The sequence below is a fragment of the Populus alba genome, chromosome 14 (genome assembly GCF_005239225.2).
Source record: "Populus alba chromosome 14, ASM523922v2, whole genome shotgun sequence".
Lineage (NCBI taxonomy): Eukaryota > Viridiplantae > Streptophyta > Magnoliopsida > Malpighiales > Salicaceae > Populus > Populus alba.
This window is the reverse complement of record NC_133297.1, coordinates 6,555,943-6,578,668: the sequence shown is the minus strand read 5'-3', so window position 1 is coordinate 6,578,668 and position 22,726 is coordinate 6,555,943. Positions and strand designations below refer to the sequence as shown.

General features: G+C 33.4%; 2 protein-coding genes across 2 annotated transcripts; both read left to right on the top strand.

The window, feature by feature from the left end:
• The first annotated feature begins 2,015 nt into the window (after nucleotides 1–2,015).
• LOC118041643 (putative recombination initiation defects 3) lies at nucleotides 2,016–6,665 on the top strand. Its single transcript, XM_035049097.2, has 11 exons — nucleotides 2,016–2,230; nucleotides 2,898–3,042; nucleotides 3,903–4,056; nucleotides 4,210–4,344; nucleotides 4,740–4,792; nucleotides 4,901–5,095; nucleotides 5,316–5,384; nucleotides 5,485–5,534; nucleotides 5,865–6,018; nucleotides 6,271–6,352; nucleotides 6,435–6,665. Exons 1-11 carry the CDS (start codon nucleotides 2,166–2,168, stop codon nucleotides 6,539–6,541), a joined length of 1,209 nt encoding a protein of 402 aa, XP_034904988.1. The 5' UTR covers nucleotides 2,016–2,165; the 3' UTR covers nucleotides 6,542–6,665.
• An 8,905-nt stretch (nucleotides 6,666–15,570) lies between these two features.
• On the top strand, nucleotides 15,571–21,863 carry LOC118041644 (uncharacterized). The gene is made up of 8 exons (XM_035049098.2): nucleotides 15,571–15,900; nucleotides 16,205–16,745; nucleotides 17,719–17,941; nucleotides 18,287–18,345; nucleotides 18,480–20,106; nucleotides 20,206–20,360; nucleotides 20,443–20,629; nucleotides 20,719–21,863. Exons 3-8 carry the CDS (start codon nucleotides 17,791–17,793, stop codon nucleotides 21,297–21,299), a joined length of 2,760 nt encoding a protein of 919 aa, XP_034904989.1. The 5' UTR covers nucleotides 15,571–15,900; nucleotides 16,205–16,745; nucleotides 17,719–17,790; the 3' UTR covers nucleotides 21,300–21,863.
• Nucleotides 21,864–22,726: the final 863 nt, after the last annotated feature.

The window sequence follows — 22,726 nt, the reverse complement described above, 5'->3', positions numbered from 1 at the left end:
TTTAAAGAAAATTTTTTATTATTTTATTTGTTTCAAATTAATACATTTTTTTATGTTTTCAGATCAATTTAATATACTAATATAAAAAATAATTTTTAAAAAATAAAATAAAAAAATATTATTTTAATATATTTCTAAATAATATACTTTGAAAAGCAATTGCAACTATATTTTCAACCAATCAATTATAAATAAAACATTTTATCAACATGCCAGTAAAATAAGTGTTAGATTAGAAATATATCTTACTAGAGCACTTATATTAATTATGTGATCCCACGAATGTTAGTTAGGAACATAACCAAGTCAACACAGGGTACCATAATTCTTTAAAAATAGTCTGAGCAAAAACTTTGGTTTTAGCTAACAAATACGTTGAAAATATTTGTTGTGATTTAAAATAAAAGAGAATATTATGTGATCCCATGCTGATACTGCAAGAGTCGACCATGAAGAATTCCGTTTAGGTTAGGGAATATTATTTTAATTACTGACTGCTTGATAGGTGGAAGAAGTTTCAACATAAATAATTAATTTTTTTATTGACTGCTAAGATTTTCTTCATTTTGTTCCACGGTCTTTTCATCAAATTAATTTTAGGTCAAATCTACAAAAACGACGACGTGCCCCTGAAAATAATCTTTGATCCAACTTTCATCAAATCCTGAGCTCCTTCCTTCCCTTTTCCTTTTCTTTTTTGATTTAATAGATGAAGCAAATTCACTAACTAAACACCCTCGAAATCTAGGGATCCCTTCATTTGAAGGGGAGCATACCACTAAAAAATCCTGCGTTGCATTTAATTCCTAATTATAATGATTGAGAAAAGAACCCAGAAATGCATTTGATAAGTTTTGCTTTATATACGTGGGGAGCTTGAGGAATCTTTGGATGTGCTATCCATTTTGAAAGAAAAGAAAATTTACACAATAGCAAACACAACCCTTGCATTCTTGGACGAGCTGGAAAGTTGTAAGAAAAGAAATTCAAATTTACAGTCAGTGTTAAATTAATTTGTTTTTTAATAGTGAAAATTCCTCATTTAAATTATACTAAAAGACCTGGGATTTCACCATAGAAATGAACATGTGGCTTTTTTCTTAATTTCGTTATTAAGATTTATTATTTTTCAATTTAGTAACTGATATGTCAAATTATTTAATGAAAGAAATATTAAATTATGGGAAACCGTAGTGTGAAATATGGAGAAATATTATGACCCATCTAAACTTTTTGAGAAGAAACCACCGTTTCCATCATCCAGCTTTTATCTCCCAACTTTAACCGTTCCTATATAATTTTTTTTAAAAATTATTTTGGTTTTTTTTTTTTCAGTTCATGAGTTAAAATAAATAAATTACTTGAATCCAGATAAAAAGAAAAAATCATCGATTCACATGAATTCCGACCACTAAAAAAATTGATTTTAATATTTAAGGCTTTCATTCGATAATGAATGTTTTATGATATTTTTTTTAAGTTTTAATATATTTTTTAAAAAAATATATCAAGAACAATAAAGAAAAATCATAGCTGATTTAATCTTGTGTTTTCAAATATTTTCTGATTTTTTTTAATGTTTTAGAGATGTTATATTTAGACAGTTTTATACATAAAAAATAATTTAATTAGCAATGTTGAGTTATGTTAAGAGGATGTTTGGTGTTCCAATTGAATAGTAGTTTTGTAAATTTTTTATTTTTTAAATTTAAATTAATTTTTTATATTTTTTAAAATTTTTTAACATGTTGATATAAAAAAATAAATATTTAAAAATAAAAAAATAATTTTAATATATATTTTTTAAAAATACTTTATAAAAAATAATATGTATTACTATATCAAACACAAGAGGCTGACAGGGTTGAAAGGAAAAGAAAGTTCCAAGCCTTGCATTATCCATGGCCCACGATTGAGGAAATTCAAGCCCGACCCAACTAGTAATACAGGGGCAAAGACGCAAGCCTCTTTCCCGCCATGCCTAACATATAAACCTTGTCAATTCACATTTCAAAAATCTCTCCACTCATAACCGATCTCTGTCTCTCTCGATTGTTCATTTGAATTAAAAAATCAATTTCTCGCTTCGCCAAACCTGGTTTCAATCAATCAAATTGGGGTCCCATTTCTCCTCATTGAGATCTCAAAATCACTAACACGATCAAATGAAGTTGAAGATCAACAAAGCTTGCGATCTCAGCTCCATTTCGGTACTTCCTCCGCAATCAAGGTTCGATTTTACTATTACGACTCGCTTGTGTTTGGATTCTAAGAAAATTCACTAAGACTAAATAAATTGAGTTTCTGTTTTTGTTTAGCTTAGCTTTCGAGATTTCAAAAATTGAACAACAAAAACAACGGTGTGACTTTTTTTCTCTCATATAGATTTTCTTCTGTCTTCTCAGTCGCCAAGCAGAATGAATCGAGTGTTTAATTTCGTTTTCCAATCCAATATTTCCTCTCATTTAAAATGATCTGGAGGAGATGAGCTGATTTTGATTTCTTTGTGAGATTTGCTTGGATGCTGAGAATTTGTTTTAAAAAAAAAAAAAACGAGAGAGATGAAATAAATAATAATAATAAAAAAAAAACAGCTGCTTACTTTAGCTTTGTCCGTTCATTTTATTTTTTTCGGAGAGTGAAACTAAAATATTCACTATTTTGCTTCTTCGCTCATGTGTTTAGCCTTTTGTCTGATCTTAAAGACTTAAATTAACTGTTTCTAAGAAAAACTGGAGAATATGAGAATACATGTTTATGTAATGTTAAGATTTTCGTTGTCAGTTAATTAGGCGATTTTTTAATAAGATATGAGAGAAGGTATTTAAAGATGTCTTCATTGTTTTGAGAGTTTTGTCCTGCTTAATTGTCCTAATTGTTCTTTTTATGATATGAAGGAGATCGAGCTCTATACCAGTTGGATCACAACAAGCATCACAGCTTCGATCACAACAATCACAACAGTCATTTTCACAGGGATTTTCATCTCAGCATGGCATATTTTCTCAGACTTCTCTTGATGAAGCTCTGACAATTGATCAGGTTGATTCTCATTTTGATTCGACTTTATTTGTGTTAATGAGAAAATGGAGCGTTATAAGAGAACAGTGAATTGGAATTCTGTGGTAAATTGTTCTCTAGAAATTCAAATATTTGCCGCCCTACATTTTATAGTTTTTTCACTATTAAGCTCGGTTGAGTTGAGGTTCTTGGTTAAGGAATTGGATAAGGTGTAATTTAAAATCATTTTATTTTCGTATCTGCTTTGAGAGAAGGTGAGCCTGAATTATGGAAGCTTTTGGAGTTCCAGATTGTGAATCTTAAGTGAAAGTGATTAAGTCAATCAAGCAGATTTCTCATTCTTCTGTGACAACATGTAAACACTTATAATTTACCATCGTACAGTAAAAGATTACGGAGGGGGTTAGCTGTCAAACTGACCTTCATTTTATTTCTGATAGATATGGAAATTATAAGCTGTGAAGATCTAGTTCCTTTAGCTGTTTTGTTGTTCTATTGCTCAATGACTATTCTTACACCTAGACCCACTCTTGTCGTAAGGGCTCTTCCATCTGCTATTCACTTCTGTTGTACATATTATGTCTAAATTAGAGGGGTGAGAACCCCCTTCAAAGTGTGTGTTTTGCCACTTTCAAAACTTCGTTTTTGATTCTTTTACAGGGAATAGTTGCCTCGTCTGGACCCCTTTGTTGCTCCTTTGCCAAACCTTCATGAATAGAATGGTGTCTCATGTAATGGTTTTGAACTGTGATGGAATTAATTGAGCAAAATTAAAAGAAACAATTTTGTATTAGCTATTTGTTTTTTGTATATAAAATACAACTGAATATGAATTCATCATTCCACTTTTTTCCTTTGCTTTTTCTTCATTTTCTATGCAGAGATTCAGTTCTCAGGAGCAAGAGAACTCTATGAAGAAGCCGTCTTGCCTACCAGTAATTAGCTATAAACGTGAAGAGAGTCAATTGCCAGTCTCTAGATCTTCTTCCAATATAGTGCGCAAATGGAGTGCTGCTCGTGTTCCAGATCATAAATGTAAGTTTCATATGGAGTGAAATAAATTATCTGAAAAGTCTAGCAGTTTAGCTCTCCTATTCAAGATCTATATGTGGATCAATTAAGATTATATTCTTGCATGTGTGAATTCTTCTTTCTGTGGAGTGCTAAATTCTTTGTTTAACTAAGCAGGTCAGATAAATGAAGAACTTCAGCACCGGATCGGAATGATGGAAACTTCTTTAACCAAGTTTGGAATGATCTTGGATTCTGTTCAGAGTGATGTCATGCAAGTAAAGAAAGGAGTAAAAGAAGCATCACTGGAGAGTGAGTGATAAAACTCTTAACACGTTGGAAATTAGGAGCTTGTGAGAAAAAATGTTTGTGAAATCGTTCCTTAGGATTGTGGTAAATTGTTCCGTGTCCTGCCCTTTAAGTTGAATAGAGCTTTGTATTTTATTTATTATTTTATTAAATAACTGATATTGATATATATGTGTCCCATAGGCCATAGGGTATGTACTTGAATCTTAACAGATTTAATTATCCTCATTTGTTCTGTTTGCTTCCAGCCTTGTCTTGTCAGGAAGGATTTGGATTAGAACTAAGATATTTAGTGACTGTTCATCCTATAATTAACCGTGAATTTAATCCCATTGCATGCAATCTAAGTTTTTTAACATAATTTGTTAAAGTCATTTTGTCTTCTCAATTTCATCCAGCGGAAGGCATGCGTCAGAAGTTGATTGTCCTCGACACTTCGCTGCAGCTAATGGTAACACTAACAGTACACTTATGATGACTCTTTTGACTTAGATCAGCATAGTTGTTTGAGTGCCAATGACTCAGCACTTTTAAACACTACCGAGATATTTTAAACCAGAATAAGGGACAAGAAGATGTCAAATTCAGCCTTGAGGGGAGCCTGAAATCTGTATCAGAACAACTAAGCAAGGATAGATATCAAGATAAGCTGCAGCAGATTTTCTCGGCACTTGCTACCTTACCAAAGCAGACGGAAACATTTCTGTACAGACTACAGAATGAGCTGTGCACAACCTTCAAAAAAGAAATCCAGGCATGTATAATGTCGCAGCGGCAAAGCTAGAATACCTGATAGAATTTGTAATGTAACATTGAGTTGCATCTACTTCCTTGCTTAATAAAAATAATATTGAAGTGTCCGGTCTTCTTAGAAATGCTTGATTAATCACTTAATCCCTGCTTTAAGTACTCAATTATGCCTCTCGGCTTTTGCTTGTTAATACCTTTTCACCCTGTCATTTCTATACTCGCAGGAGATGGCTTGCAGCCTGAAGACCCCCCTCAACCAAAAATGTCCATCAATCACTGTACTTTCTCCAAAGGTGCTTTACTCTTCTAAGAAAATTCGGGGTATCTTATCCGAGAAATTAACTTTTGCATGCATAATTTATCATAAAACCTTGCATCTATTCAAATTTGCAGGTTACTAGCCATCATGTTACTCCACAGAGAAAGCCAGAGCCAGTGAAGAAGTATGCAAAGATCTAGTTTTCCTATATCCAACTTGGTTTTCTCCTACTGATTCTCTCGTTTTATATGCTTGTTGATTCCATTTTCCGTGCATAAGAAATTTAAATACATGAGTGTGAAAGAGAGAAAAGACAAGTGCATGGTAGTTCCATACCATGTTATTGGCATCCTTTGCTTGGATTGATTAAATGCCTTGGTTTTGTACTGTCTAGTTGTTCTTTTGTTTTTTCCGTATCGCCTAGTTGATCTACTTTGGTTGTTCAATTCTTAAACTTAATTGAAATAGTCATTGTATCAAACCAAGAGCCCTGAATGATTTTTCTCGATTCCAGGCCGACTTTGCGTCCAAAGGTTGCTGGGCAAGCAGAAACAGTTCCGAAGGTGGAAATGGGAGGTTGGAAGTCTGTAAAGGTGAAACAACACACTTTCACACAAGCGGCATCCCTCAGGGAGCAGAAACGCACCAGAGTTTCTTCGGATCAACAGGTAGTTCTTAGTGTGCAAATGTTTTTGGTCTTCCCAGTGTTGCTAAGCAAACACAGGTTTTTAGTTGGGATGTGGTGTATGTTGGCTCTTCCTGGTTGATTGGCGTGGTAAAAGTAGTTGCAGCAAAAAAAATAAACAACACGTGAATGGCCTCTGCTGTATGGGTTTCATGGGAAATCTTCTGCTTACTGATTCAAAGAAAATTCTCACCTAATATTCTTGGTCAATTTAAAATGTTGATCCATATTGCAGGAAGAACAAAGTAGAGTTATTATCGATTCAGATGAGGAGATTGATGGAGGTTTTTCTTGCTTGCTCGATGTTAAAGAAACAGGTATTTCGAGGAAGAAGATTTTCAGAACCATTATTCGATCTGCTAACGTCGCTCTAAATGCTACCTGTTTTCCCTGTTCAAGGCATCAGAAACCCCATAATCGGTGAAACAAAGGAAGACACTGCAAGGATTTTGCGGAAAGCTAGGAGGCAAAAGAGAAAATACTGTAATCCTATCATTATTAATTGAAGGTACCCTTGCTCTTTAGTATTTGCTTCATTATTTTTTCTTTTGAAATATTCTATGTACACACTCGTCCAATTGTTGCTGATCTTAAGTTTCATTGTTAATTAAAACCCTCGCTGTTCTTTAAGATCTCTGCCAAATTGAGGCATTGAAACAAGAATAGAAGTGCACTAGCCTATAACGTATGAAAATATTTTTACTTTTTAGTCATAATTCAAGAGTTGTTTTTTATAGATAATTTTTAATTAAATGTATGTTTAGTAAAAAGATATTATTATTTTTTTAAAGAGATGCTTTAGGTCAAAATTTAAGCTGACTTTTGATCAAATAAAATCTGAACTTAATTTTATCACAATTTTTTTTGTTAAATTAAAAATAGTTTCTAACCAAACTTATTTATAATTTTTATAAAATTTAAGAACTAAATTAAATCAAAATCAAAATCTCATGCAAAATATAACCTCAATTAGCAGCGTGGCTTGTATGTTGGTGATGCATAGAAGTTTTAGCAAGAAGTCTTTTATAAAAGGCGCTTGAGATTGAGATTGTGGTGGGTGTTTTTAAAAATAGTTTTTTTAAACCCTAAACTATTAACATATTAAAATTATATTAAAAAAATTAAAAATATATTTAAAACAAAAAAACAAAAACATTTTTTAAAATCCCGTCTCCCAACGACTTAGTTGCATGTGCATTTTATTAGTGGCAGGTGTTTCTCCTTCTTTAACCTCCCAGGCGCAACATTAACCAGGGAAAAAAATAAATTCAACTTCCTGTCCTGTCCTGTGAGGAGAACAAACCCATAGGCTTCCAATAACTTGGCCAAGAAGAGGAAAATAATGCTCTGTGTAGGATTATGGATCAAAACTTTGTGATCAAAGACTAGGATTTGAGTTATATCATTGCAATCATAAATGGAAAAAAATTAATAACCAAATTGGAAGGGAAAAAAAAAAAAAGAGGATAAAACGAACAAAGAATGAAGAAATGAGAGTCTGGCACGCTTATAATTGGGCTTAGATGTTATTTCGTGGCTTGGCATTTCAATGTCCACGGACCACGGCACAGGCTGCTGCTAGGCCTGGGCCCATTAAGCTTTGATACAATCCGGAGTAAAGAAATGGAAGCTTGTGTTTAGCCCTTTGCCTGTGATTTTTTTTGTGTAATTTTCCTTTCCGTAAGACTTTTCCTCGATAATAAACAAAACTATTTTAACAGAAAAAAATTTTAAATAATAAACTAAAAGATAACTCTAGATATAAAAGTGTGACAACAAAATAAATTTTTTTTTAACGAAGCATACTCTTTATTTTTTAAATAATTTATAGGTTTTAGCATTTTATTTATGAATTATAAAAAAAAAATTATTTATTATTAACAAATTCTTTTTTTATTAAATAGATAGATGTACATGACTTTATCTTAATAATTGTTGTAGTTTTCTCTCCTTCCAAAACAATTTCAATTATATCTTAAGTCAAACCTGTTTAATTTTACATAAGAAAATATAACATTTCTTTATTTATAGAGTTTTATACAAGAATAGAGTTTGATTTATTTTTTAAATTTAAAATTTAAAATATTTTTTAAAATTACTCCTCTCAGTTGTTTTTTAAGAAAATCATGGATGACTAGAAGTAATTAAACTATATTATTTTTACAAATAAATTTTGAAGTCTGTTATTTTTTTATTTTTTAATCTTAAAAAAATATTTTGCTAGAAGGAATGATTGAAGTACGGATTGTTATTTTGACAGATCTCCTGACCACTTTAAAACCAACACGTGCCCAGACCGCGATCCTTTTTTTGGGTTTTAGAAGCAATAATTGCTATCTAAGAAATAAAGAAGAACAAATCAGAAAAGGATTTGATCCCCCAACGCACTAAGCTGCTAAAACCGCCATCCCTTTAACGGTCCTTTTTCACTGTAAAGGCAGCACCATTGACAGGTCATCAGATACGATTCTTCGAAGGGCTGCTTAAAAGGGCAGCTCCCGTGGAATAAAATAAGGTAGGCAGCATGATTTGGTATCTGTTTTATTTTGTGTTTTAAAAAATATATTTTTTTATTAATTTTAAATTAATATGTTTTTAGTATTTTTAAATTATTTTAATGTACTAATATAAAAATTAATTGTTAAAAATTAAAAAAATATTATCAACATATATTTTAATATAAAAAATTAATTAAAAAGTAACCATGCCAAACAAAAACTTACATATTTTTAATCTCTGAAGGAAATTTTGGATTTTATGGAGCGATTCCTTCGTTTCTCTCAAAGACTACGGCTAACTTGTCCTATTAGGGAATCGAGACATTAGAAACGTCTATAGTTCAGCAAATCTCATTTTTCAATGATGGCGATGTACTCCTAATTACGGGTTAGCATCTAGCGAAGCACCAGGCCGGAAACTAATATTGCTACTATGCATATGATAAAGACAAGAAAGTCATCTCTTTGTATCTGTAGATTCATTTTTTTCTTACTTGTCCTTTTCTTTTTCGTCCAAGAACAGGTGAGATGATTTACACCGTGGCCGGGCAAATGAATTGTGATTTTCTCTATAAAAGAAACAACACACACACACACACACACACACACACACACATACAAGTGAATTTCCAACACAATTAATATTTAAATACAAGTGTTTATATAACGATTTGCTTATACTAACCATTCTTTATATCTCCCAATGTAATTTTTAGAATACAAAACAAACCTCTTGAAATATCAGGATTTAGATAAAGAGATGCTATTTTCTTTTCCCCCACTGGTCCCATTTCAAGTATCCTTGCAATTTAATCTAAAATATTTGAAACAGCACCAAAATAACTTTTTCTTTTCCATCTGTTTGTTTTTGTATTCGTTTTGATGCAGAACAAGGAACTCGGCAGTGTTGTTCCTTTCTTATAATAATACATCACGAAGGAATTCAGTTGTCACGATCCCGCTGGTCCTAATTTGGCCAACAAATAATCATATCATATAAATCTACATAGAAAAGCAGGTTTCTCCCCATAAATTCGATTACTTTCTCGAGTGTAATACGACTTGGTAGAGCTTTTTTTGCTTTCTTTTTCCAGGATGAGGCTTCGTCTTTTGGGACACTGTTCGTTCAAAAGAGAGAGGAGCATCCAATGCTTGAGGAGTGTAGAGGGAGGGGGAAAGGCCAAAATCCCAGCATGGGACAAAATCAACCCACCCACTTTGCTCAGTTAGAGTCTCAGAGAAGTTAACCTGATAAGTGGCTCTGGTGAGGCTTAATCTCAGAATTAGCTGAATGATTGTTGCAATTGGCCTAACCAAGAAACAAACAACCAACTTCAAGGAGGAAAGGAAGGAGGTGTAACGGCTACAAATCACCTCCTAGGTAAACATCACTTACCCACCTTAAAATTAGCTCCAAGTCGTCAGTGGATCTGTTTTTTGTTGATTTTAAAGTAATAGTATCAGCCTCTGCTGTCCAGCTAAATTGGGTTAGATAGTTAATATCATCTGTTGAGACCTTACGTGGCAACAACCAATCCATTGACTGTGTCTCTAAAACCCAGCTTTAGGTTCATTAAATTACTGAATTTCACGACCAAATAAATCCTAATCTGACGCTTCGGTCTCAACTACCTAGTGGCGAAAATTGGGCTAGGTTGGTTTTGTTTGTTAGGGAAACAAGTTAGCTTGATGGCGTTTTTTTATTTTTTATTTTTCTGGTTAGCTTGTTTTTTAATTTGCTTTTCATGTAAACAAAATATATTAATTTAATATTTTTAAAATAATTTTCAATAGTTTTGCTAAGACACTCTATACCATATTACTGAATTTATGTAACAGAACAAATAAACAAAGAAGAAATTGTAAAATTTATCTTTATGTAATTGGATGAGTCTCCAATGTATCCTTATATCATTGATTAAATCAGTTTTATTATTATTATTATAAAATAGCTGAGTTTTCAATTTATCTATATACAATGAATAAATTTTCAATATATCTTTATATTAACTTCTCTTCTCTTTAAATTAATAAATTCACAAAACACATGATTATTATATTGAGAAGGGAATTCAATAGAGAAGGAGGGGAGTCACCGGAGAATTTTTTTTAAAAAAAATCTTTTGTTCGTCATGTTCCATAAGAATGTTTATAGAGCTTAGAATTACTTTTAATATAATATTAAAATATATACGTGATTTTTTCAATTAATCTGAATGAAGAACATCTTGAGCCACGTGTTGAGGGATCCTTCATGTGCCCCCCCGACCACCCCCCCCCCAAAAAAAAAAAAAAATCTTGAATATCTTTAAGGACAAGAAAGGAAAAGGTGGGCTAACATGCCCCCCCCCCCCCCCCCTAATAATCTTGAATATCTTTAAGGACAGGAAAGGAAAAAGCTGGGCTGTCTTGGTACCAACATGCAAGAAAGCTGCAACTCTCTCCCTCTGAAGGGACACTGTCAAATTAGTTAAAAAACATGTTCTCCTTCCCTCTCTGTAGGTTAGTTAAATAGAAACACGAGGCGAGGTTTGGACCATCAGAATGACATTAGCCAATCCCTGCATGACACCATCCTACCAAATTACCAATTTTATGGGCAATTGATTAACTCTAAAGTTATGCTAAATTATACTAGATAGGATGTTCTTTTTTGTAATATATAAAAACGATATTAAAGTGTGCTAATGTATTATGAGGAAAGAAAAAGAGCATGTAACTCAAGTTACAGATCCTATTGAATTCAATAAGATTGTTTTATTTAATATAATAGAAAAAACAACAAAAATAAATTGACTGATTTTTTTAAAAAAAGTGGCAACAATAACATGAAGAGAAAAAAATATTTGTATAAATAAAGAAAGAAGAAGAAAAAGAAAAAGAAGAAGAAACGACAATAACTAATCCATTAAACTCGTGATTTAAGTCATAAAACCAGAATGACCTTGGATAAAACAAAATAAAATTACTTGATTTAACCATATTAAACTATCAAATTCGTGACTTTAGTCATAAAGCTGAGATAACCTCATATAAAGCAAATCAAAATAAATTATAAAGCTTAATTCTTAATTATCATTGTCGGACTCAATATTAGATGATGAAATTTGTAAAGGTTTTAATTAAAAAAATAACATAAAAATAAGCCAGGTCAACATAAATTAATCTGTTAAGCGTTATTAATAAAAACAAATCATGCAACCTTAATATTAAATGATGAATTCCCAGGGGGTTAAAAAAAGGTAGGGCAAAATGAGTCAGTTGGGTTAGCCTAACAAATTCCTAACTCGGGTCATGAGACATGGATAACCCAATAAAAAAATTCAATATTGAAGGATCCATGACCCATGAAAAAAAAATGCCAGAAAATAAAAAAAACAATTGAACCAGTGATCTTATTCACAATACCAATGTATCATTGTAAAAAAAAAAAAAAAAAACATATTATAAAATTCAATTATCAATTGAACCAACATTAAATAACGAGATTGGAAAACAATCAATTAAAAACAAGATATAAAAAATAATATTGATTTATTTGGGTTAATCATTTAAGCACTATTCTTGAATCATAATATCAAAATAGCATAATAAAAAACAAACAAAATAAATCATAAGATTTAATTTTCAATCAACTTAAATATTAAATTATGAAATTAAAAAAATTATTAATTAAAAAAATAAGTCAACTAAGTTAATATGATAGAATCTAAGTATGATAACTCAATAAAACAATAAATATAATATTTAAAATTATTAAAAAAAATGAAAAAAAAAGCAAATGAAGGGTACAGGAAAAACCCCTCCATGTTGTTTCATAGATAATAATTAATTAATTGTCATGCCCGTGGGTCCACCCATTTGATCCTTGATTTGTTACCCTCTAAAAAATAAAAAAATCTAATGACTCCAACGGATTCCATATCTCCATTCAAACACAATTGGCAACTTGTTTAGCAAATGCAATGATCATACTCCCCCTTTGGTTGTCCTATTATTATTATTATCAGTTTATCAAGCGGATTTAGGTTCAGTTGTAAATTTTACTTTTTGAATCGAAATATCTTCTTCACACCCCCCCTCTTTTTTTTTCTTTTTCTTTTTTGTCGTCAGTCCCCGCTGTCTCATACGGGCCTTCAACTTGTCAAGGCTATAGTTGATAAATTGTGGGCCCAACTGATATAATTTAGTAGGGCCCTAACTGAACTGTATTTCTAGGCCCAACTGCTCCCTCCACATTCACCATGGACAAAAAACACAACAACGGTATCCTCCGAGGCTGCCATTCTTCCTCCGTGCAACCCCCAGCAAGCACCTACTTGTTTTGTTCGACTGTAAAATCCGAAGTCACTTTTTGGTTGATAGAATTATTTCTTTCTTATCTCTTCTTCTTCTTCCTCTTCTTCTTTTTTTTTTTTTTTTTATAATAACGATCAGGTTATTTAATTCTAGAGTCAGCAATCCTGGATCGAGATCAATTTTTTTCCTTATCTGAGATTTAGAAATACAATTAATGTTCAACTTAAAATATTAAGAAAAAAAATTATTTATTTCATTGTTTTTCTTTATATTTAAAATTAAAACTAGAAAATAGATAATTGCTCACTCTATGTTGTGAATTTAATTAAATTTTTTTAAACATAAACAAATATCTAGATTTCATTAATGTGTTTTTAATAGGAAAAAAAACTAAAATTATATAGAAACTAACTTAATATGATTTAGTTGATTTAACAAATCCAAAAACAACATGGATAATCAATAAAAAAAAATATAGTTTGATTATAAAAAACAAGATGAAATTGTTTTTTAAGTATTGAGATGATATCATATTAGACCGACTTGGATCAACTAAGATTAAGCAATCAAATATGTTACTCGTATCAAGAAATCCTAATAAATCTATATAAAATAAATAAATAAAATATTCAACTCAATTCTCAATCAACCTAATATTGATGGATGAAATTACAAATAAAATTCTATTAAAAAAATAAACTAAGTCGACCCAAGTTAACCTTCTAAATCTGGGGTTATGAGATCGAGATAATCATATAAAAAGTAAATCGTAACAAATTATGAAACTCAATTCACAACCAGTCCAATGTTGAAGAATATAATAAAAAAAACACTAAAAACCACCAAAGTTAACTAAAGAAACTCGTGATCTAGATTATGGGACCAAAATAACATTATAAAGCACAAACTGAAACAAATTATGAAGTCTAGTTTCTAGTCAATCAAACTTCAAATAATAAGTTTGAAAAAAAATCAACTAAAAAACAATAAAAAAACCAAATGCAAAATAAATAAAATACCCTTTATCCATAGGCTTGATAAAATAAACTTAAAAGTGGTATTTCAATGGTGCTTCAAAAAATAAGAAGATAAAAGAAGCCCCCACAACCGATTAAATTCTTTACTAATTCTAGGGATAATACGATAATTTAACCATACACAATAAATTAAAAAGACATAAATACCCTTCCATAGCAAACAAACTAGTTCTTTATTCAAAGGGCATCAATTAAATTAAACTATGCAGGAAAAATAAAAATAAAAATCCCTCTCTTATTCCTAGTCAATTTTAAAATGTCAAAATGATCTCATTAAAAAAATGACCTTACCCCCAATCATCAGCCTATACTTTTTTTTTTTTGCTGGGATAAAATGATAAATTTATTTTTATGGGCAACAAACTATGTCTAAGTGACACTTGAATTCACCACCTCTTAACTTTTTATTTTTAAAATAATAATACAGAAAACAAACTGCCCGGTCAACAACTCAAAACTACATTATAAAACTGATAGAGAATGATCCGAAGTAGGTATTTTATATATATATATATATATATATAAAAAGAAAACAGTAAAGGTTGGTTGCAGCCAGGCACTAATTTTTGACAAGGGAAGGCATGGAAGAGGTCTCACCGCACCAAACTGGCAGGCCACAAGGTTATAAAAGGAGGGTGGAATAGAATCATTTTCCTTTTCCCTTTTCCCTTTTCCAGCCAGCATTCTCATTGGGAGCACGTAAACGTGACAAATACACAACCGTGTGCTGTAGAGTTTATTCAGCAATATCCTAATTAAAAATTAAGCAAATCCAAACGCGGGAATAGAGAATGGAAGGTGATCTCCTTTGCACATTCGAATTCAAATTAAAACAATCATTGCCTTCATAAATAGTTGACAAAACAAAGTTATCCATTTGTGTAAACAACAAGCATCGATCTCAATCCTAGCCTTGTTATAATTCCTGCTCTCTAAATCTCTGAGGTGTAACAAATACGACTCCTAGTAAATGTTCCAAGAGTGCGGTAGTTTTGGTTTTTTAAAACATTTTAAAGGTTGTATTTGATTTTAAAAATATTAAATTAATATTGTCTGACGCTTTTTAATAATTTTAACATAGTAATATCAAAAATATTATTTTAATATATAAATTATTTTTTAAAAAAATTCACTATATCACAACATCAAACGATTTTTTTTTTATTATCCAAGTCCATTTTCAAAAGAAAGTGAACGCAATACTAATATTAAGGACATTGTTAGTTTCACCGACAATTTTACCTAATAATATATAGATGGAAACAAATTATGTCTCAAATCTAAACATCAATGTTGAATTCAATGATTTAGATTGGGTGAAAGAAATAAAATTACAAAGAGTTATGATGTTTCTATTTTTATTACATATTAAGTTATGATCATTGAATTTAAATTTGAAGATCTAGACTCAATAACCATGATAATAATATTCTCTGAAAAACATGGAATGTCTCAATCCTTTTTTTTTTTTTTGAGTATCCAAGAAAGGATTTTCCAATATAATATACTGTTCTAAAAAGATCCCCCCCCCCCCCAATCAATACATCATCGTTCTCACTACCGTTGAGGTACATTTTTAGAAGAAAATATACATGTAGTTCCTCATTAAGATTTAAGTTTTGTTGTTTCCAAAGTTACTTACCTTGCTCCCTCCTTTTCTTTTCTCCATTATTTATATATGCCCCTCCATTCTCATTTTTCCCAACATCCATGCCATACCACTCTCTCTCTAAAACCAAAAAGTAAACACAAGACAGCCTCTCTCCAACATTTTCTCTTTTACCTTGTCAAGGGCCAAGAGAGAGAGACACACAAAAGGTGTATTCTATAGAGAGAGGAGAAAGGGAAAGATTGTGACTTTGATGATTGCCGAGTGTGGAGGGAGTGGCAGCGCAGCAGGGAAAAATGGGGAGGGAGACAATAGCAAAAGCATTTCTCGAATACAAATCCCTCTCCTTCTCTCTGGGCCCATCAGTATCAATCCCAAACCAAACCGTCACTTATTCTCCTCCTCGTTGTACCAAAAACATTGTAAAGCTTTCAACTTTCTCTCTCACACCTCCCCCTCCACTTTTTCTCGGTCTTTATTGCCTGCCCATATGACACAAAATTTTTATTTCCCACTCAAATTATAATGGGTCGGTGGATGCTTGGCAAGAATTTTATACCCCTCTCTTTTTAGTTGTCAAAAGATAGATACCCACTAAGGAGAGAGAGAAAAAAAATCCTGTTTTTTTACCATTGCGTATTAGAAATTTAGAAGAAAAATATTTTTCTGGGGTTCTTTTTGTTTTTCTTGATCTGGGTTTTCTTTGTTTATTGGTGGATTGGACAGGATTGACTGGCTGCTTTGACGTTTCGATAGAATTCGAGGAGTTTTTATTTGGGTGTGTTGATGAAAAGATTGGCTTGGTGGTTTTGACTGTGGATTGGAGAGAATTAAAGCTCGATTTTGGTGTTTCAAGGATTGGAGATATATGACATTCATAGAGATAATCATGGAGCTTTTTGATCAGTTAATGCATAATTGGCTGTTGTCGAGCTGAGTTTTTTTATATACTTCAAGGTAAAGCTTGCTAGGAGTTGATCAATTTTGTTGAGTGGAATTTTGAAGGTGAATTCTTGAGCTGTGATTCACTTTGTACGCTTTTTATGTAACTGGTCCTTTCGTTCAAGGAAAGATCAAAGTTTGAGACCTCAGGCGCTGGTTAGGGAATTGAGTGCCTTGCCATGCAAAGAAAGTCTGGACAGGCTTAAACTTGACTCTTCTAGGAAGCTCCTTTGAGTTGTTGAAATTGGAATTTTCACTGTCCTCTGACTGTCTGTACTGTACCTGGCTGCATATCGTTGTTCTTCTTGGCTTAATCGAATCTGAGGTAATTGTTCTATATAGTCCATTTCTTTGTCTTGCCAAAATTCATATACACATTATCATTATACCAGATGTGAACTGCGCTATATATTTTTAATATCACTTTTGATGATCATAAAGATTAAAATAAAGAAAGTTTAATACTCTGTACTAAAGTTTTGCTTCTCTATGAGTGACGATCATGCCTTTTAAGATTACTGCTAGGATTCTATGCCAAAGGTACCTGATGAACTTGTTTTGAGGGTTGGCTGAATTTCTGTTTCAGAATGTTTGTAGCATGTATGGCCTTATGTTTGCCGATAAAATGTGTCTTTATCTTTATCTCGTTTTATTTGCTCCTTGGTTACTTGTTTATTTTTTAGCTATGTATTCTTGTCTGAAAATGAGAATGTAGTTCAACGCTGAAGAGGCTGGAACGAGAAGCTATTTCATAGCCTCCCCAATGTTTTATCGAAACTTTTGTTACTAGGTGTTTCAGGCTTATTGAAGTAATCTTTCCGGGCATGGTTTTCTAGGCTTTCACAAGCTTCGAGGAATAGTGTTTTAAAACTTTCCGCCTCTTTTCTACTGGTTCACCTGTCAAAAATGTTTTTTTGCCTTCACCTATTTTCTGATGATGTCATTATAGAAACCATCGCTTCCATGAAACCATCGCTGCTGCTTTCTATCACTAACCGGTGGATTTAGAGAGCAATCATCATCACATGTGCAGTATTATAGATGCATAATGTTTTACCATACTTACTACCACTTCGATCCTTGATGCTGCTTTGCATTCATTTCTCTGCTGCTCATTGTCATGTGACTCGCGTCCCGATTTAATTTTTTGTCTGCAATGTCTTTGCTGATTGGAAAATGTCTTCGTATGTCTTAGCTTATATATGAGCTTTTGAATTGAAAACAACTCTGGTAATTACTCTTCAACTGGCGTTTCTTTTTACTTTTTTTTTTCTCATCCACTTCCTCAAATAAATCAGATATCATAGCACTGCCTGCTAGAAAATCTGGATCAACAAAGCATAATACAGTCAAAGAACTAGCCACTCATTATGGCAAAAAAATCTCAGAGACGCCCTGTGCGATATGAAAGAGACCAATCGGGCTGCATGTGGGGTTTAATGAGTATGTTTGACTTCCGCCATGGTCGATCAACGCAGAAGCTGATTTCAGATAGGAGGCGTGGGACCAGACATGCTGTTGGTAAGAAACTTTCTTTGAAATGCAGATCAATCTGAATAGACAGCACATATGTGGCTGCACATAGGCACACATCCACGGAATCTTTTTTGTGTGGAAGGGATGGGTTAGTGCATGCAACATGCATGTGCTTTTCTTCCATTGTTAATAAATCCCTTAGATGGAAGTGAATTTGAGAAGTGTCAAGGGAGTGGTTGTGTTTATAAGGAATTTTAATTATTGTCTTCTTGTTAAACATTTTAATCTGATTGTACTTTTGCCTTACAATGGTCATTGGTTAAAGATAAATTTCTAGTATTCTTGCTTTAAGCTTATGAAACATATCAGTGAATCTCTTTTCTTCTGCAGTTACTGGAACTCCTAAGAAAAAGCTTGACAATCTTAGTGAAAACTGCCGAGGCATAATTGTAAGTGTTGTCAGCTTATGCATCCAAACTCAATTTGTCTTCCAAAATTTTCTTGATATTTGCAATGAACGCCTGTTGTGATGAGTAGTAAGCTACCTGTAAATTACTTATTTTTCCTATTTTAAATATATCAGGATGCTGAAGAGAGCAGAAAAGCAACAAGTCATACCAATAAGCTGAGTGTGAAAAAGCTCATGGAAGAAGAGATGTTCAGTGAGCAAGACACAAAGAATGAAACAAACAATCCTGAGATAGAACCAAAACAGTCCAATTCAGAAAATGGAGACCACAAAACAAAGAACCACAAGAGAAAAAAAAGTCGCACAAAAAGTTGTGATATACACTTAGAGGATCTTAATGTTGCTGAAAGCTTGGAATCTGAACAGCATTGCCTTCATAATTTAGAGAAGCAATCTACGAAAAGTCTTGATATAGGTGAAATATTGGAGGATTTCTGCCGTGAGATCCATCAGAAAAGCATAGATTATGTGGAGCATGACCAACATGATGAAGTTCAACATCAGCCAAACCAAAAGAATCCTGACTTCGAAGAGAAATTGAGTGAGGTAATAAAACTCATAAATGAGAAACTTATTGACAGGAAACATGTCACTGAAGATGGGGACCTCCACCCATCCAAAGAACTGAGGGATGCACTTCAGATTCTAACTTCTGATGAGGAATTGTTTCTAAAACTCTTACAAGGTCCAAAGTCCATAATGGTGAAGCATGTTCAAAACTTGTGGAATGCTCAGGTTGAGAAAGATGGCGACTCCAAGTTACTTGCTGTATCTAACTTGTTAGAAGAGGGGCTTCATGGCTTCAGACATTCTGGCGAGGCTATCCATGGTAAACAACGCAAATTTTTCAGAAAAAAGACCAAATCTCTGGAAAAGAACCCATCAAAGGAAAATAAGGCATCTCAAGCTTCAAATAGAATTGTAATATTAAAGCCTGGCCCGACAAGCTTGCTACTACCTGAAAATGAAAGCAGTATTGGATCATCACCAGAATCTCAATTCATCATCAGAAACAAGGGACCAATTGAGAGATCTGCTTCTCACTTTTCTCTGACTGAAATTAAAAGAAAGTTGAAAAATGCAATGGGAAAGGAAAAGCAGGAAACCTCTACTGATGGGACTTCAAAGAGATTTTTTAACAAACATGCTGTGGGAAATAGTGAAAAAGGATTCAAGGAGAACCATGGAAGGAGTTCTCCAAGTAAAGACCACTTCTTTATTGAAAAAATTGCTAGACCTCCCATGGGTAGCAAAATGAGAGAGAAGACTTGCAAGTTGAAAGAATCTGAAATAAGTTTGGAAGATGAAGCTGTTATTTATCCCAAGCAAAGGCCATCTAACATCTACATCGAGGCCAAGAAACATCTCTCTGAGATGCTGAGCACTGGCCATGGGGATGTGGATTTTTCAAGTGCGCCTGTGCCAAAAACCCTTGGCAGGATTCTCTCCCTTCCCGAGTACAATTTTTCACCGCTTGGTAGTCCAGGAAGGGATTGGGAGCAAGGCTTTCTGACAGCACAGATGAGATTTTCTGCCAGTGAAAAATTTCAGAAACATGAAACCAATGTCAGCCATTTACATCGAACAGCATTAAACTCAGAGCCTCTGTCATCTGTTTCCAATGACAGCATCTGGGATAAAAAACAAGCTTCTTCAAACCCAAATGCAAGTGCCTCAAATGAACTTCATGATAAAGAAGAGAAAACCTTTTGCTCTATCAGAGATGAGATGCCTTCTGAAGGTAGTTTTTTTTTTTTTTTTTTTATCATAGGATGTAGATGGATAAATCACCATGCTGATAATTTTTTTCTAATATAGGCCTTCTCAAAATTTTATGCAGGTGAAGTGGAGCTTGTAAAAAAAACTGCAATTGAAGAAGAGAGCAATATCTTAGATACTCTCTCTGAACCAAGCAGCTCGCCTCTTGATGAACACCAAAATGGTGATATGTCTGACGTTTGTGATAAAAAGGAATATTCAGAATGCTTGGAACATGTAATTTTACTGGTTGCCTGTCCTTTTCAGTTCATCACATATCTTTAACATTTTATTCTAATAACTCTACTGTGCTTTTCAGGAATCATTTGAAGAAAACCAACCTCTATCTTCTCCATTAACATCTCCATCCACCTCTTCAAACACCAAAAAACTTAGCTGTCTAGAGGTTACATCTGAGATACCAGAACGGCCCAGTCCTATATCTGTTCTTGAGCCACTTTTCCCAGAGGAGGACATCACCCCAGCAAGCAGCAGACTTGAACCTGGTAGGTCTTCATAAAGAAAGTCCAGTGACTTTCAGTATTCACATCACATGGTTCTCAAGCTAATTTTAGTTCATTCTCTTATCTATCAGTTGAACTGCCAGTGCAACCCTTGAGGATTCAATTTGAAGAACATGAACCTTCAGCTGCTGATCGAAACATCCCTCTGAAAGCTTCTGTAGATGACAAGGAATCGGTATTTGAGTATGTAAAAGCAGTGCTTCAAGCCTCTGGCATGAAGTGGGATGAATTTTATATGAGGTCACATTCTTCAGATCAGCTTCTTGACCCATCAATATTTTTGGAGGTAGAATTCTTTTCCAACCAGCTTTGTTGTGACAAGAAGCTCCTCTTTGATTCTGCTAACGAAGCTCTTGTGGAGGTATATGAGCGGTATTTTGGTTGCTTCCCTGGGTTATCATTTGTAAAATCTACCATCCGGCCTGTCCCAGACATGAAAAATGGCATTAATGAGGTTTGGGAAGAAGTCTCTTGGCATCTCCTCCCATTGCCAATGCCTCGTACTTTGGATCAGCTTGTCAAGAAAGATATGGCAAAAACTGGAACATGGATGGACCTTCGATGTGATATTGAAACTATCCTTGTTGAAATTGGTGAGGCCATTTTTGAAGATTTGATGGAAGAAGCCATTTTCGGAGATCTGATGGAATAGAATTTATCCATCTAAATGAAAATTCAGAGTGTGGAAATCATTTGATTCCAGCTGAGTTGAAGGAAAGTGTGAGCAAGTGTGGAGTCGTAGAAGACAGTAGTTTCTTCTATTCGTTTATTAACCGATCTTGTGTCTAGGCGGGAATGCAAGCAACCTTTTGTATGACTTGACACGGCACTTCTTTTACTTTTCCATTGAAATCATGTACACAACAGTACAGTTTGGAAGCTCTACTAAACACAGCATCAAATGAATGAACAAGGATCTGCACTACTTCAAGGGCAAAAAATCACGAGCCCAATGTGCAAGCGCTTCTTGCTACGGTATGAAGACTACTTGATTTCCATGGCAGTTTTTGCGACCTTGACCACCAGATCAGTGCCCTGCATTCGGCGAGAATAGTAGCGTTCAACAGTGTAGAATTTGTACATATCGTGCCTTGTGTGTTAATAAATTAGGCTGTGTGCATTTTTTTTTCTTGGTCTCATTTCATTCATTCTTCTGTCGAGTCTGTGTTACATGTATTTCCTTTTATATTTACAAAGCTGGGGTTGGATTGTGACTGTTTTAGCGGGTAGGGGATGTGATGACACTGAATTGTGTATGCAAATAACAAGCTGTGACTGTTGTGCTTGGAGTCACAAATAATCAATAGAGTTCGCATACTTGATCTACTAGATAATTGTGTTTTAGTTCAGGATTATCCTATGCTTGGCGTACAAGTATAATATTTTAAGGAGATACGGCTTTTTCTTCTTTATTCATTAAAAGAAGCAACCATATCATTCTTTAGCATGCCACCATGATTCCCAAATCTTATGAAGCATATATTTTAATCATCCATTCGTGAATCCCATGTTTGACGATTCCTCATCCGTTCTTCTTCTCTGGGTCTTTATCTGTAACGTGACTGGCAGGTCACATTACTTGACTCTGCACTCGGCCTCACTGAATAGGATCCCGGAGAGGAATTTCTTCTGTTAAAGAGCCTCCAGATAAAGCAAAAAAAGAAGAGAGATTGTAAAATGTTTCTCGAGCTAGCCCTATATACCTTAATTAAGGATATTCATGGTTGGATTTGAGAGCAGTAACTCGTATTTAGATTGATGTGTTCCTAAAAAATTTCTTTCTTGTTACCTCCTCTAAATTTCAGACCTAAGATTATATACTTGAATCACCCTGTCCACGAGAAGGCTGGGCTACAAGTTCCATGAGGCCTAAAAAACATTCAAAAACCTCTCGGCAACTTCAGGGCCTAATAAAGACAGCCTATCGAGACTTCTCAGCAACAATCTGTCATGGGCCACTAGGCCCACTACTATAATCCAGTTAGATGAGCTTGATCATTGACAAGGATAGATGCATGATTTTTTTTTTCTATGAGCCACGTGCAACAAAATATAATAAATGTTAGATATAGTTTCATG

Excerpts from the sequence above, each read along its gene's own strand:
- LOC118041643 (XM_035049097.2), top strand. The coding sequence starts at position 2,166 with ATGAAGTTGAAGATCAACAAAGCTTGCGATCTCAGCTCCATTTCGGTA. Across the intron at positions 2,231-2,897 it reads GTACTTCCTCCGCAATCAAG|GAGATCGAGCTCTATACCAG; the intron begins GTTCGATTTTAC and ends TATGATATGAAG. Across the intron at positions 6,353-6,434 it reads GCTCGATGTTAAAGAAACAG|GCATCAGAAACCCCATAATC; the intron begins GTATTTCGAGGA and ends TCCCTGTTCAAG.
- LOC118041644 (XM_035049098.2), top strand. The coding sequence starts at position 17,791 with ATGGCAAAAAAATCTCAGAGACGCCCTGTGCGATATGAAAGAGACCAA. Across the intron at positions 20,107-20,205 it reads AGATGAGATGCCTTCTGAAG|GTGAAGTGGAGCTTGTAAAA; the intron begins GTAGTTTTTTTT and ends AATTTTATGCAG. Across the intron at positions 20,361-20,442 it reads ATTCAGAATGCTTGGAACAT|GAATCATTTGAAGAAAACCA; the intron begins GTAATTTTACTG and ends TGTGCTTTTCAG.